This window comes from Lutjanus erythropterus, chromosome 24 (genome assembly GCF_056507025.1).
Source record: "Lutjanus erythropterus isolate fLutEry1 chromosome 24, fLutEry1.hap2, whole genome shotgun sequence".
NCBI lineage: Eukaryota > Metazoa > Chordata > Actinopteri > Lutjaniformes > Lutjanidae > Lutjanus > Lutjanus erythropterus.
The window spans coordinates 7,750,439-7,767,097 of NC_139340.1; the positions used below are offsets into that span (position 1 = coordinate 7,750,439).

Here is a 16,659-nt window from a genome sequence, read left to right on the forward strand (position 1 = left end):
GCTGTAGTCGCACTGCCAATACCATGTAATCTGTCCCTCTGAAACCACAGTCTCACACTGGAGACAACAAACTCATCCTAAAGCACTGACACTGAATATAGTGTCTTTTTTTGGTGACACAGTGCGCCCATTGTTGTGGGGCAGAGGCCCTGAAGACGTGCTTTGTCTTCCACCTCTACGAGGAACACTGTCTGAAGGTTCAAAGGCTTTTTTAATCTGATCTCTGTTTGCGCTCTCCTCAAATGAAAGACGTTGGGTTTGTTTTGGCCCCTGAAGGTCCGAGCCCTGTCATTTTTGCATAGCTGTAACCATTCATCAATGCTCATAATGCTTCCATTGCTGCATTTATTGCTCTTTAATCCCTTTCTGCAAAAGGGTTATTGGCTAATTCTACAGTCTGGCCTAGGTTGCAAGAAAACCAAAAATATGTCAGCTTTTTAGTGCAAGATATCATTTTGAGGGATTAAATAAAGTATTAAATGCTAAAAAAAAAACAAGATGTATTCACTTTGACCAACTGTGGATGTGTCTGTAGATGATTTGGACCTCCTGTCTAAGGACTATGAGGCGGTAGACCATCGGCTACAGCTTTTCCTGGATGTGGAGGTCTTCGAGGAGGAAGAGGAGCTTCACTCTTTCCTCAAGGTATGATGGGAGGCTTTCACATCAGGGACCGGGGCCCAGATTTGAGTAAACTTGACCCCAAAGTCTAGTTTGTTTCATTAGTGTGAATGCTGTGTATCGAGTCAGCAAATCTTTTCCAGCTTCACTTGAAAAAGTGGCCACAAGTGTGGTTTATGTGTACTCGATACGATGCACATCACATGTGAAAACGGCTATACCGAAACATAGAAGTGGACTGCTGTGTTTGTCAAATTATTCAACTGTCCAGTTCAAACATGGCTGCTTTTGAAATGCCATTTCGTCTGGACTTAAAAAACTTGGATTTCTTCACACCAGGCGTATCCAATTACATTTTTTAGAAGGGCTGCACATGAAAAAAGTGCTAAGGAGCCGAATGTTTACATTTCCTATGTCTGACCTGGAGAGTTAGTTGTTTAAATGTGTAAAACAATGCATTTTTTCTCCACTTAATTAGTCTTCACAATTGGAAAAGAATCAAGATTAGAACACAGTGTTGCATTTAACTTTTTTTTATTCAGTTTGACTCTCCCAGATTCAACGACCCGAGTTAAAACTTTCTAATAAAATAAGTGTCTGTTTTTAACAACAGATGTAACCAGTGAATGGGCTTCTAATAAAATGATGATCTTCTAACAAACAATATAAACACCCATAAAAATAGAGGGTTAGCAGCTTCTGACAGAGCACAGCTAACTGTTATCATCTGTTTAGAGTCTTTATGCTTATGCTTAACACTCAAAATTCAGGGCTCTGTGTCTGTGGTTTGATCAGTTTTGACAATATAAGTCTTATTAAACCAGCAAATTCTGAAACCTTTCATGTGAAATAACCAACACTCTTCTGGCTTTGGCAGAAAATATTGTATTCATGTCAGACTCCATCACACACAGTAAAAAGCAAATTGAGAAAACAGGTTCTTAGGGTCTTTAAATCTTTACTGGAGCTAATATTAAGGCAGGAAACTGTATTATTACCAGACTCTGCTGTTTAAGCAAAATTTTTTTTTTTGTGACAGCATCTTGTGACTGATTGCTCAAATTTAGCAGTGTAATGTTTTTATGTTGCTGTTATTGTTTCTTTTGTGATTGCGGTTTTAAAGAGTTCTCTAACATATCTCCCTGTTGGCCCAAAGACTCCAGCTTAATTTGTGGTGACAGCTTTAAGACCTACAACACTTCAGCTGCGGTTTCATCTCAGTCAGCCAAGATGAACGCAGTCAGTAAACCTCCCGGGAGCCCATTCAACCCCCGATCATCCTCTTCTTCTTCTTTCGTAGCTTCTTTGACGAGTCCCGCTGTCCCTCAGCGTTCTCTAAGACCTTTTTAATATGCAATGCATCCTGGGAGCTCTTCAAATCAGCAGGCTAATGCTTTTCTCCGTAGGACACCTGGACGAGGAGCAAAGAGCGGAACAGGGCCGAGCACACCACAGCTGGAAACAGGAGGTCCCGCTCCATTCATCTTAGTTCTGTTTATTTATCCAGTGACAGGGGCTGCTCGCTGGTTCACATGTGCTTTTACTCCTTGTTTTGTTTTGGAGGAAATTAAGCAAGACTTTGGTCTAGAGGTTTGATTTAAATCCCCTGCAGAGCTTGAGAAAAAGTGTCGTTAATAGTTCAATATTGAATTTATAGCCTGACGATGCTCATTATTATGCTTTATGTCATGTTTCCTTTGTTCTGTGTGCCTTCAGATGTCAGCTGTCAAATTTGGGGAGCCAGGGGAGATTCCCTCTGTGCTGGTGGTGTCCAATCAGCGAATTTATTTCCTGGAAGTGACATCAGAAACCCAGTGAGTACAGCAACTTAACAGGATTACTAGAACTTGATTCATTTTAAATTGCTCACCACCTTTTTGAGAAATTGACAACCAATTCCTGCCCTCTGGTTGCCTTTTTAACATCTAAAAAATAGGGACAGCAAAATGTGCGCTCCAAATTGAGTTGTTTGACAGGGGGGTGAAAAGTTCGACTAAGGCTGGCCGCACGCTGGAGGAGTTTAAAAATCTGGCTGCAATACACACATCAGGAGAAACTTTACAGATTCTCTTCTCTCTGATCTCAAACACCCACTCACTCAGAGTTTTGAAAATAATGGCACAACACACATCACGGGATATTATGAAGATTGTCGTGCCAGAAGGAGCACAATCTTGGATGATTTCATGAAGAATGTGAACTTGCGTGATTTCATGGTGGAGCACATGTAAACAATGAAGAAGGACACAGGAGAACAACTTTGCTGTTGTAACCTTAACACTTTCCAATGAGAAAAAACAGAAGCAGAAGTAAAATCTGTCTGGAGTCTGGATGCGAAAAATCACAAATTCTTTGTGATGATGACACGCCTTGGTTGATGAATTATCCTGGCATCTTTGAGCTGGACAGCAATTTATACTGCAAAGAGAGTAAATCACACACGTCAATAAGTCGCACATCAGACTCACTAGTTCAAGGGAGCACGTCCTCGAGAGCCACAGGACGAGACAAGCACTGGAACTCAACAGGAGTGGGCAGCTCAACCACATAATGAGGTGGAGGCTGAAAGAGCTGCCACACCCACTGATGGGCTCATGAACATTCAATTTTAAGCTGACAATTGCATAATATCTTAATTACTCAAAATATAAAGTAGCTAAAAACAACAACAACCATATTTGCAGTTTCGGTAATCAAAAGCTGGTCACTGGCAACCACTTTTAAAAGTGTTGAGCCCTGCTTACACTGCGTAGCTGTTTGCATCTTGCAGTATTTTTACATTAATCACATATATGTTTATATAACAGTATGCAATTTTTTGCAAGGAAAAAGAAAATGTGCAGAAAAAAGTACGCTAAATTATTCAATTCCCTTTTCAATTTAGTCGTCTAATACAGCCCACATTCAGAAATTGTCAGAGGCTGCTACTGTGTTAGCATCATTTATATCAGAACTGGAGAGTATTGCTTCCTTGAAGAAGAGCAAAGGACAGCAGATGTTTTCACTCTTCAGCAAGAGTTTGATCTGATTGGTTGAAGTTAGCCTGTGTTAGATGTGATAGACAGTGCCTGCCCCTTTCCAAACAGCTTCTAAGGACGACTTCTGAGATGGTTCTGTGGAACAAACCTTGAGTTGCTCTCATCCATAGAAGGAAAACCTCCACAAATTACCCTTGATTGGGGGAAAAACTGAGGACAAACAGACACGCAATACCATATGTGCCACATATACAGATTAAACAGAATTAAATGAAGTGGAACATTGACAATAATATGATGTCAAGCAACTTCTATGTGTCACCAAGAGCAGGTGGACCTTGACCATGAAAGGTTTTGGATATAATTAAAAAGTAATCAAAAAAAAAAAGATGAAATAAATGAATGCTTAAGTTTATGTGGGACTCGTGAAGATAACTTGGATGTGTAAAGCTAAATCAGTGAGATATTGACGCAAGACATTCCAATTTATCAAAAGAGTAATCAAATCCTGCTGGTGTGGACAGCGATTCAAAAGAGGGCGCCACACTGCAGTTAACAATTAGGACTTCTGACGCTGGTGTTTCGCTCCACACCCTCCGTTTAGGATGTGGATTATATTGCATAACCTGCCTGCCTGCCCAGGTTTCTGGGTCACATCTTGAGAACACATTGACCTCGCAGAGTGTCTGCGGAGTCTTTTCTCCTCCTGGTCGTCTGAGCCCCCTTTGTTATCCTTCCTCTCCTCCGTCAGACGGATGAAAAGCTTCTCCTCTCTCACCAAAACAAGATCGATTTCCCTCAGACATGAGCCCACGCTGCGATGGCTTTGAAAAGTTGCTGTGGCTCCTCTTGTTTTAGGCACTGTGCAAGAAACTATTATTCTGACCTTTAGATCTTCAGCCATGAAGAATGGGGTATTACATGAGTTATTACTGGGATTGTACCGAGTAAACTCTGGCTTTAACAAACACATTTTAAATTGTTGTTCTGGCAGTCACACCTCAGAGTGTCAGAGATCAAGTAAACAGTTTAATCCGTCTGATCATGACAGCACATTTTCTGCTCTTTTTGATGCCTAACCGTCCTTTTCCTCCCAGCAGAGGCCAGCTCTCCAATTGGCTGCAGAAGAGGGACAGCCACCCTATCATGGAGCTGAGCTACCTGGAGGTGGGGCTTGGGTCTCAGAGCATCCACATGGAGTTCGGAGACGGGGGCGTGGCCTACACACTACTCGTCAGGGACAGCTTACGTTGCAAAAGGTTCTTTGGCCTCTTGACAGGTAAGAGGAAAGGCTGCCAAATAGAAGCAAAGTGGAAAGTGGTTTGTGTTTAACGTATGGAAAAACACATAAAGGGAAGTTTTTATTTTCTCAAGAGAGAAACTCACTGACCCTGCTCTCTCTGTACTTACTGGTTACACTGGTTTCACGCTTTCCTCGGGGTGCTTTGAGGGAAGATGCCGCAAAATAAACCACAGACTAATTTAGATGTGAAAAAGAGCTGTGCTGCTGAATCCCTGAGGCAGGTATTGGAACAACATGTTCCTCTCGCAGGCATCGTACCACAGAAACCCAACCTACTCCCCTCACAAACTAATACTATACCATATGTGTGCTATGTGACGCAAATTTCTGCCCCCGTCCCCCCCTGTATTGGGTTCACACAGACTTGAGTACATCCTGCCCAGACCAACTTGTCTGCGAGGGGAGGACTAGCGGCTGAGAGGAAAACCTTTTATTAGAGGGGGCTCCTGCTCGGGCCTGGAATGTCTGGAAAAATATGGAAAATGAATTTGACAATAGCCAGCCCCTAAACGTGCGGAGAAAACAGGAAAACATCTTGGCATATGTAAGAAAAGCATTGTTGCTGCTCAGTTCCAATACATATAATTCCATATCTTAGGTAAATTTGTAATAGAGAATGTTTGGAGGTATTTTTTTTTAGTAATTACTGTTTCATATTATCAGTTTGAGGGCACAAGATACTGAACGTAAGGGGAAAAAAAACAGACATGCTGATTAGAAGCGCAGTCCCACTTTTTCCACAACTCTGTTTCTGTCCAGCTTTCGCTCAAACACAATCAAGGAAATATTTTTGGAAGCACATAAAAAGTGTCATTTTGTGATGTTCTTGCCTCTGGAAATTTGGCTTGAAATAGTAAAAAATACATATGATGCATCATTTAGCATCCACCGAAAGACAAGACTGTGTAGGCACAAATCACTTTCTGATTGACAGGAGGATCAGTGTGGAAACTAAGCAATGTGCTGCTGTGGACAAAGTCAGCAGCAAAACGTACTTAAGCCACCTACATAAATCAATGTCAGTTAAAGTGAATGCTATGTTTGGGGTATTTTCACGACTTTTCATTGCCGTCAGTGCTGTCAGACGACAAGCAAACTACACCAGAGTCCATGTAGAAGAGGAGAGAGACCCAACTTTTCATGCAGTCTTGAACAAAAATCAGAAAATAAACATGGACATTCAGTCTCTAAAGATGTCTGAGCTGAAGACAGCCTTGAGGCAGTTTCATTGAGCCATCCAGACAACTAAGCTGGGGAGCCCTACTGCAGTAACGCGTAGACCCACACAAAGTACCCAGCAAGCTAACTTTAGTATGCAGGAAATTGTTTGTGTTGCTTAGCAACAGTGCAGTGGCAGAACTATTTTTTGTAGGAGAGGCAAAAAATGAGTAAATAAACAAAATGATCATAATCTGTTGTCAGTTATAACCGTTAACTGATAAATGGCACTTGTAGAGCTGTAGTTTAAAAGCAATTATCTGCTAAGCATTACCTTTGACAGACTGCCTGCGGCCTGCGGCTGCTCACAGCCGTGATGATATTCAGTCCAGCAGCACTTTCTCTCATGTGATGTTACTTGAATTGCACGTCCCTAGTTATGATGGATTAAGCGCTATGAGTTTATATAATTTTGAATAAAATAAAATCAATTATTATCATAATTAGTATTACATTAGACAGTAAAATTTGATGCTTGAATTCACTGAGAGTAATCAACCATCTCACGACAGTCTCGCTTTTTTTCAGTTTGCTGCAAGATGCATTTTCCAACACATATTTTGCTTTTTCTTTCATATCTTTTCTCTCTTTTTCTTTTAAGTCCTCTGAGAATTTTTTTCCTTCTGTCTAATTTCATAAACAGCTCATTTAGTGCGTTTTTGTGTTCTTCATGGCTGAAAATGATTCCAGATTGTTTTCAGGAAGACCACGGAGATTGTCCAAGAACGAACAGACAATTGAAAATAATGGTTTGTTGTAACCTTCCAGGTGCATCTTAAAAAAGAAGCATGAAAATCTGATGTTCTTGTTGTAGAAATCAGTGTTTAGGCGCCAAATAAGTACACATAAAGTTTATGATGTTTATATTCCTTGAAGACAATAACTAAGTCGCTATCATGGCAAACCTTTTCCTGATGCCAAATTAACCCAAAAACAGCTGTTTGAAGAAGCACGGAAAAGCTTAACCATAACAAACCCTGTCTATCGTCCAAGCTGGCTCCAATCATGTGGACAAAGTCGAAAAACCGCAACTGGAATGACGAAGGAGTCGCTGGCTGGAACAGAGAGAGACAGAGAAAGAAAGGATGTGGTTATAACTGGGACAGTTTTCTGGAGCTGAGAAACTAACCGAGTCTGATACAACTTTATTGAAACATGAGAGATAACATGAGACTTCTGGGATGTGCAGCCAAAAGAGACAAAAAGAAAGACCCTGTTACTGATCTTCTGTTTTTGTTGGCTGGTCGTTTTCTCTCACATAGAGGAATTTGTCAGTTTTCGTTGTTGGACTCAATTTGTGTTAAAGGAGATTTGACTGATAGGTCCATTACCCCGACGTGTTGATAGTGTGGTTTGGGTTGAAATGCTGCTTTAGCTGTTGCTCGGAAATGGAAAATCTAATCTTAACCTATTTCACACTGTCTCGTCTGAGCTGTCCAATATATCAAACAGTGGTATTGTATTGGATTTCATGTGAAAATCATCAGGGGCATTGTGTTGGTGTCGGAGGCAGCCAAAGAGTCTTGGACTGAAACAAGACACAGACCAGAGCACCAACCAGAGTCCGGCTCTTAACACGCTCGGCCCGTCGCCTTTGCTTACTCGTGATTGCGCTCTTGGATGGCACCTCACTGAAACTGTCCACGTTAACACATTATTTGATCTTGTCGTTAGTCTGACACCCGCTGTTTCTCCTCAGCATGTGCAAATGTTCCGCCAACAATGTGACAGTTTTTCATGAAGGCGGTGGAGCCGTCTGTCATTTTTGTCCAAAATATTTTGAGCCAGACTGAAATTGGCTTTTTTTTTACTGAACATTTAACTTTCAAAAGGGAAATATTACAAGACTAAAAAACAGAAATGAATCTGATTAAATCTGACGTTTTTTTAATTTAAAAACAGCAGAAAGATGACGGAGAACAGGGCAAGAACGTTACCTTTTTCATCCAACAGCAACAATGTTTGTGACTGATGGTGTGTTGTGTACTCTGAAAGGTGGAAGCAGCTGACGTTATAAAAGCTTTTTGTTTTATGACCAGTCTCGGCCAGGACAGTATTCCTGCAGTTTACACGCACGCTGTTCTGATAGTTGATAGTTGTTCATCCATTTTCTTCCACTTATAGTAGGCCGACCATGACGTCCCTTTCCTCCACAACGCTTTCCTGCTCCTTTTGACACAAAGGACCAGCAGTTCTACTCCGAATTGTTGTGTAAAGCAGTGAAAATATTCAAAATATAGTTAACACTTAAACTAACACATATATATGACTTTTTGGAGGTTAAAATATGCCTTGCTGCTGATCTTGTCCACAGCAGTACATTGCTTAGCTTCCTACACTCAAACTCCTGCTGCGTCTCCAATCTGTGAGCGTGTCGACCGCAATCTACTGTAGCTAATACACCGACTGTGGATAAGTACCTCATGCAATGCCAACTCAGAAAGTCCAGACTATCCCTTTAAATTCTTACGGTGCATACAACATGTGTGGACCAACTCTCTTCAGGGCATTAATATGAAAATAGTTAGTTTGTGCAGTGGTGAACTGAAGAAGAAATGTCTGCTTATGACCCCTGTTACAGGGTGCATGTTTAGTCATGTTCCCATCTAATATAAGCCCCAATACTCTCTGACTACTGAGCGAAATGTTTCGTAGCCCTGGGCTTCGGAAACTGTCAAATGAGCCAAAAGTTGGCATTGAATGCTTGGTGAGACTCCCTGTCTTGTTTACTTATTCTTTGATCAGATAGTTCCTGTATTGTAGTCTGGAACAGTCATCACAGGGCTGTGTTTTGTTAAGACAAAATTAAACTCTGATGCACTGATTATTTTATTAAATAGGAAAAATGTTTTTGCAGACAAATCTTTGATCAGATAGTTCTTGTTTAAATCATAATTTTGCACATTTAGACAGTATTTTAGGTCAAATTCCTTGTGTCGCTGGCAAAATTAAACACTGATGGATTTTTAGAACACAACATATTTTGTTAAATATACTTCAAGGAGTTTTCAGCTCAAATTTAACACTGATGGCTCTGCACAGTGAAGTAAATGAGACCATCACTGAGAAGATCAGTTATTTTTGTGAGTTATTCTTAATGCTCACTGAAATCAGATGAAGCGATTTGGAGCATGCACACCAGAAGAACCAATGTTTGCATTTTCTCACAAGTTAAAAGGAGACAAGAGGAGATTTTTCTTGAAATAATTTTGTTTTTGATATGATATTTTGTGGTTATGGTGTTTGAAACACTACCACTTTATCCACAGGGGCCTCCAAAATCAACAAAAGATGAAAGTTCCTTGAAGCCATTGTTACTATAAAAAAAATGACTGTTTTGTAGAAAAATATTTTAGTGTCTGTACAAAGGCTGTGCAATTGAAATTGCAATATGGCTTTCCACAATTTTCAAATTGCAGGAGGTGCAATATTTGTTGAAGGCAAAAAAAAACTTTAAATTAATGGATGTTGTCCTACAAATCAGATTCTACAGATTTAGTGGTCGAACATTTGCCCCTTTACACAATTACAGACACGCTTATGGGTGGTGATTTATCATGTGACCCATGTGGAAAACTGATATTTTAAAGAAGGGCATTGATAAGGCTCTTCACCCATCATTGTCCTCTGTCTTCCCCACTCCTCCTCAGTGTCCCTTTAAATCCTTTTGAAGTCCATCTATTCAAACTTGACTGTGAAGCCACACAGCAGAAATGCTCCTTGCCCTGTATTGTTGTCACGCTCAATGACACGCTACAATTCGTGGATGTGAGCGTGACCCAGCGCATTGTGTTCCCGGCGTTTTCTCACCCACCGATTCTATGGGGCTGAAATCTTACACCTGCAACTGGAGAACTTTTGGCTTTCTTATCGGCGCTACAATAGCAGAAGAAGTAGTCTCAGATTGAGTTTGGCTTTTGTGCGTAGACCTCTTTTCCATGAATATTTGGGCGTGACATTTTTAGGCTACTGTAGCTTTTCTGTCCTTTAAAGGTGAGAGGGAGTGAGCTGTTTTCTCTGACTACATAATCTGCATCAACTTTCAATTCAATCTTGGAAATATGCATTGAATTCTGGTGATAAATTAGTTGTCTAATGCTTCTTTGCTTGGCAGGAAAGCTTTCCTGATCTTAATCTTCCTTCCTTGTGTTGATGTTTTTTTTTTTCATTTTTCATAGACAGATATTGCAGTTAATGAGTATCAGTTCATCAGTTGAATACTCCTGTGATTAAGGTCAATTATTTGTATGTAAATGTAAAAAATAACCATCAAAACTTCTTCGTCTTCACATTGCTCATTTTGTTACACCAAAAGTCAAACGTACAAATATATGCAATTTATAATTATATAAAACTGAGGAAATCAACCAGTTTTCTCATTTGAGAAGCTGGAAACATTTTAATATGATTATAAAATATAGAACTTTATTAATCCCAGGACATCATTGTGCCAGAGATTGCTCAAAAGTTACAGTAACATAAGAATAAAAACAGTATGGTCTTTATCTATCTTTCTTCCTTTTTAGATGTTGTAGTTAATGACTTGCGGTTCATTGGTTGATTACCTCTCTGACTGACTGATCAATTATTTGTGTGTAAATGTAAAAGAACAGTTCGGATTAGTCAAAAAAAAAAAAAAATTATAACCCAAATATATGCAATTTATGATTTATTTATGATTTATTTAAGTAACATTATTGTCAAAATTGTTTCATTTCCACTAAAAAAAAAAAAAAAGATGACTATGATGTTGATGTGACTTTGGTATATTGGTATGGTATGTTGTGCCACATTTTAGTTTCATCAAAAGATTGCAGCTGTTGCAATTTGGATATAATCTTATATATAATCTCACACACTGGATCTTTAACTTCACAGTTGGTCACAGTTTTGATGCTGTTTTTCATTTAGTCTGTTTTGATTTCTTCAGGAATTGTGCGTGAAATGGCCCACAAATCAGACAGCAAGCTGAAGTCCATCTCCACCACGAGACTCAACCCTCAGCACCATCTCTGGTACGCTCCGCACAGCCTCCACACACCTCCTCCGTCGGGGGAACTAACCCGTGGATGCAGTCGGAAAATGGCAGACATGATTTTATTTGTCCATGTACTGAAAGATGTGGTCTAAACCGTGTTGTGCACATTTGTATGTGGTTGGGAGGTGTAAGTTAAAGGGAATTCTAACACTGCACATTTCTGACACATCTTTACTTGATTACAATCAGTTTTTTTTATAAAACTGCGCCACTAAATTAGCTGGTAAACCACGTCTTAATTTGCAACATGTGTTGCGCTACAAATCCCAAAGCATGCTTGTCATGTCGTGTCACCTCCAGTAGTTTTTAATACGCCCTTTTCTTGTTTGTTTTTCCTCCCAGAACTGAAGATAGTAGCTTTCTCTAGGTTCTCACTGAAAAGGAATGTGGTTATCTCAACCAAAGTATTATTTCAGAGAGGGAAGTGGCTAACATCTCTCACGAACAAGTGCAAAATGGGCAAAAAACATGCTGTGAGTAATCAAACATTTCAGCTGAACATGCTCCATCCAACAAGCAGAAGTCAAATGTACAGCAGTTGCCCTTTGGCTTGGATTAGGAAATGACAAATGATGTATTATGATGAAGAGTAGAGCAGCACATCCAGGTCCCAACGCCCACAAATACCTCAAATCTCTAAATTTGTAATCTGTCCCGAGGCAACAACAGACTGCACAGCTCAATAATCAAAAACAAATCAAAGCAGCCCCTTCATGTGTTTGTGAGGCAGCTAACCACAGTCTTGAAACACACTTGCTCTGTTTTCGCAATCCAGGCGAACCTGTCAGCTATTATTATGTCAATTATCCCCTTTGCTTCACAGTTACTGTGAAATTCACCCCGTGATGCTGAAGTGCTTCCACCTGCCACAGCACTGTGTTATCTTTATGAAAACACAGCAGCCAGTTTAGGTGTGATTTGAGAATTTTGTGCCTGTGTGTGTTCATGTAATCAGGGTTTGTGTGGATGCTGGAAAACCTTGAAAACCTGTGAATGGTTTAACTTTAAATTATGTTGCACCAAACTTTTAAACTATGTCAAAATGAAGAAATATTCAAATGAAACCTCAGTTTAGTTTTTACTCTCTTGCTTCAAAACTTTAAACTCCAGCTGAAAATGTGATTTAGTTCTGTCTTTTTGAGATGGATTGAGAAGCTGCTCAAAGAAAAGACTTGACCCAATTCAGTTTTATGATGCATCTCTTTTTTTTCTTTGACTCTAGTTGATAATTCAGCAAACAAGATTTTCTTAAAGGAGGAGAAATTAGAGTGTTTCCATACTTACTAGCTACCAGCAGCACTCTAATTTAATTTTAATTTTTCCTGATTTTAGTTTGCATCAATAAATTTAGACTTACCAAACTGAAGTTTATAATCTTTTATGAATATAGTATGTTACTTACCACAGCTGGAAAGGCTTGAAAATACACTTACCGGCTTGAATTTGACTTCAGAAAAGATGAAGGAACCCTGTTAAATATTCTCCATTTCTTTTCTTCTCTTAGGCCTCTGGTGTGTGACGACATCCAGGCAGATGTGGAGGACGGCCAGCTGCAGTTCTTCTACATTCTGGCCTTTGTACTGCAAGGTGATATGTCCACTCACTCTGCAAAAAAAAAACTTCATTATGCATCCCATTTTAGGGTTGAGGATCTTTACATTCTTTGCCAAATATCCATCTAATATCTGTCGAGGAGTCTGTTTCCACCTGCGTTATTTCATCTCACTGAGTCCTGCTTTTCTTGATGCTCATTTGCAAGTACAAAGATAAGATTTCAAGACATGTATCATCATGTCATGTATAATGTCTTGCTCAATGCAAAGAGCAGTGCTATAAATGCCAGTTACATAATATGCAACATCCCTGTCTCCCTTTCTGGATTTACACTGGTGTTGTTTATGTATAAATGCAAATAAAGCTATTTTTATTTGTAATAAGGTTATTTAGTTTGCAGTGAAAAAAGAATAAAAGTAGAATAAGCCAGATCATAAATATTCATTTTAAGCAGCAGGAAGAAAGCCAAGAGTTAATGCCACAATAAAAGCCCTCATAATATTCCTGCAATGCTACAAATAAAAAGGAGTGCCAGGAAAATATGCAAAATAGGAGAAATAATAAGAAAATTGATGCAAGAATTTATTTCCTTCAAGATAAAACCAGATAATAGCAGGAAGAGGAAAATGTGAAAGAAGAGGAGGATGTGATTTGTGGGGAAGTTGCTGACATGAGGCGCCTGTCAAACATCCATGTTAACAACCTTCTCCATGAAATGAGGCACAAATCTGTTGGTTTAGGCGGACTGGGTGACAGACAGACGACTGTACTGGTATGCATGTGGTCCGTGCACGTGTGCTGGTGCTGCAAGAATGCCTCTGTGCTGTCCGTGCTCCAGCAGACGCATTTAAAGCAAAGGTAGCTGCAGGCTACATACAGCTGTGCACGGCCGTGGAATTTCAAGTGCCATAATTTGAGCGTGCCTAGATCTGCCTTTTCTCTCCGCTTGCTCCTCTAAAGACAGAGCATTTTAACATGAAAATATAATGTCAAAGTTCATTTTTGTAGCAGAAAAGTGCTTTGTAAAGCTTTTCAAGCATGACTGTTACCTATAGAGACTTAAAACTCAAAGTGATATAATAACATACAAATATAAAACCAGGATAAGGACACATCACACACCAAGTGCATCTTTGACCATTTAAATGACGTGAAAACGGCTCATATTTTGTTCTCAGAGGACTGTTGGACGCCCCTGACTGTCCTGGCGACCCGGGAAACCCTGTACCTGCTCAGAGAGGATCACCAGTGGAGGAAAAGCTCGAACGGCCTGACAGTGAACGAAAACAAAGAACCGAGCAGCGGCAGCGTAACCATTTTAGAAACGCTGCCGATCAGCTGCGTGAGCTCCATCCACCTGTGGCCTTCAGATCAGTGCAGGATGGATATCAAGCTTTACAATGAGGTGAGGACACAGCAGCGTTTTGGCAACAACTGGGAGTCATGGTTAGGGCTGCAACTAATCACTGTATTCAATACTGATTGATCTCATCTTTAACTCATTAAAATAAAGTAATTAATTCCCCAGAGTGTTAGGTGAAGTCCTCAAACTGCTTCTTTGGTCAAAAACCCAAAGACTCTTTATTTGAAAGGCAGGAAATTCTCACATTTAAGAAGCTGGAACCAGCAAATATTTGACATTTTTGCTTGTGTCCATGGCGTCAAGGCCAACAAAGACACCCTGAAAGGTACACAGAGGTTTTGGGGCAACATATCCTGCCACGCAGACGACATCTCTTTCAGAGAGACCCCTGCTTATTTCAGAAAGACAATGCCGAGACACATTCTGCATCTGCTTCGTCAAGCAAGAAGGAGATCGAATTTTACTTTCAAAACTTGAACAATTAGTGTCGTCAGTTCCCAAACGCTTGTTAAAAGAAAAGGTGAAGTATTATAGAGGTAAACCTGCCCCTGTCCCAACTTTTTTGGAAGATATTGCAGGCAGAATGAGAATATATTTACAAAGAACACTAAAGTTTATCAGTTTAAGCATTAAATATATTGTGTTTGTATGTATTCTGTTGATAATGACTTGAAAATTGTTGCATTCTGTTTTTATTTACGTTTTACACAGTTTTTTTTTAATCGGGGTTGTAATAGAAAAACAAGTAATTCAGTTCAGTTTTTCAGTTAGAAAAGAATAAAAAAGTCAAATTAAATTCTCTTCTTTCAGACATCATAAGGAAATGGTTACAAAAACAAACCACAAAATCAATTTTTAATTTAGCTCCCTAGATAAATAAAGTCAGCAGAAATGAGTATTTGCATATGAAGTCTGGTATTTGGGGTATTCTGTTGACTATTCCCATCATCTCCCTCTCTGCTCCTCCATGTCTCAGCTGTAAGCCCCTGAATAAAACTGTAAAAACAGGTATTTATAGAGCCATGTTTGGTGCTAATCTGTCCCACATGTGCATACAGTCGTTACAGTAGAACACTAAGCTGACTGATTCTGTCTAATTGTTCCTCTTTTCACCGTCATCTACAAACACAACCACACAATTTGTTTACTTGTCGCTACAAAGAAGAATTTCACTGTAATCGAACATAATTAATTAAATAATAATGTGTACACTTAGAACTTGTTGACCAAAATGCATGTTTTAAATGATGAGACATCCGATTAAATAACATGCAAACATTCATTCAGTAGCAGCCTGTTGCATGTGTTGTCAAGCTGAATTTTCTTTGTAATTAACTGCTTTGATTTTACAATTTTTTTTCACTCCTGCAGACTGTGAAACAGGAGAAGACGTGGTGTGTGCGCTCAGAGAGCACGGAGCTCCTCCAGGGTCTGCTGGCCTGGGTCAGAGCACAGTGGGAGGCCATGTTCGGAGTAAAACTGCACACAAGCCTGCAAGACAAAACAGCATAACGGGGGAGGAGGGGGCGCATGAAAACACAAGTTGCAGACTGTGTGTACGTGTGTGTTTTGTGAGCATTGGTACTGGGAAATGTTTAACGTGAGCGGGTTTGTCTTTATTTTCTCTCCGCACAGTCTGCAGTCAGTCTGCTCCCATTACGCTCGCTGCTTTCGTTGTCTTTTCAGCCAAGAACTTGGACATGATTGCACTCATTCATGTGGCAGACAAGCCTGTAAAAGCACCGGTTGCATAATTTTTTCCCTCCAGATACCAACTTTTGTACAGCTGAAATGGAGTGTGCCTTGTTTCTTTGTCAGCTGCCGTGTTTTAAAGTTGAAATCCACCTCAGTGCGTCTCCTTGTGCTCTTCGATCCCCGTAGCATCGAGCTGATACGGAGCAGATTTGGGTCATGGGAGCCAAGAGAGCATTAAGTTGGAGAGAGGACATTCTTTTATCCATCCCCCTTCCTCGCCGTCTTAGAGTGCAGTGAGTTGTGACATCACGCGCTCAACACGAGGCAGGGGGTGCTCCCGAAAGGCCAAGGGTCAAGACGCTGCCATCTAGGGTCACCTCACACCTTTCTGCCCCAATTAGGGTCTCATGATGTGTCTGAGCGCAGTGTCATGTGAACGGAAACGGGATACCAGAAGTGCAAATCTGCAGAAATCCTGTGAACCTCTCAAAGATGAACAGTAGCGGGTTGCCTCTTTAAAACTTTTTCAGAAGTTTATTTTGTTATTTTGTAACCTGGGCGCATTTTTTGTTTCTGGTCTGATTGAGAAAACATCTGTTCAGTACTGTCATCATGCGATAAGTGGGTTTACATTCCTAAATATCTCATCAACATCTGTTTATCTAGTTTACATATGGGTCTAAAACGTAATGCAGAACTTCTTGTAGCCATCTGTGTGTATTCTCGTCATGCAACAAAATGAACTCCGCACTGTTAATTTAGATTAGCCAGTCTAACTTAATTTATTTTTCATTATGGGTTGATGCAAAAAAAGTTATTTTATTTTTATATAAATAAGGGAAAATGTGATGAATGCTCTGTATTATTGGATATAAAAGTGATGTGTTCA

At 40.0% G+C, this 16,659-nt stretch overlaps 1 protein-coding gene across 4 annotated transcripts in view; it reads left to right on the plus strand.

The window, feature by feature from the left end:
- stk11ip (serine/threonine kinase 11 interacting protein) overlaps nucleotides 1–16,659 on the plus strand; it is a 32,152-nt gene extending 15,493 nt beyond the window's left edge. The window contains exons 20-26 of one of the 4 annotated variants that reach the window (XM_084713479.1): nucleotides 536–645; nucleotides 2,338–2,435; nucleotides 4,697–4,878; nucleotides 11,051–11,135; nucleotides 12,663–12,745; nucleotides 13,891–14,117; nucleotides 15,447–16,659. In XM_084713479.1, coding sequence (XP_084569605.1) covers nucleotides 536–645; nucleotides 2,338–2,435; nucleotides 4,697–4,878; nucleotides 11,051–11,135; nucleotides 12,663–12,745; nucleotides 13,891–14,117; nucleotides 15,447–15,587 — 926 coding nt within the window. In that variant the 3' untranslated portion in view covers nucleotides 15,588–16,659. Of the gene's footprint in view, nucleotides 1–535; nucleotides 646–2,027; nucleotides 2,090–2,337; nucleotides 2,436–4,696; nucleotides 4,879–11,050; nucleotides 11,136–12,662; nucleotides 12,746–13,890; nucleotides 14,118–15,446 lie in introns of those variants that run through there. The other 3 variants (XM_084713480.1, XM_084713483.1, XM_084713481.1) reach the window with 3 other exon arrangements.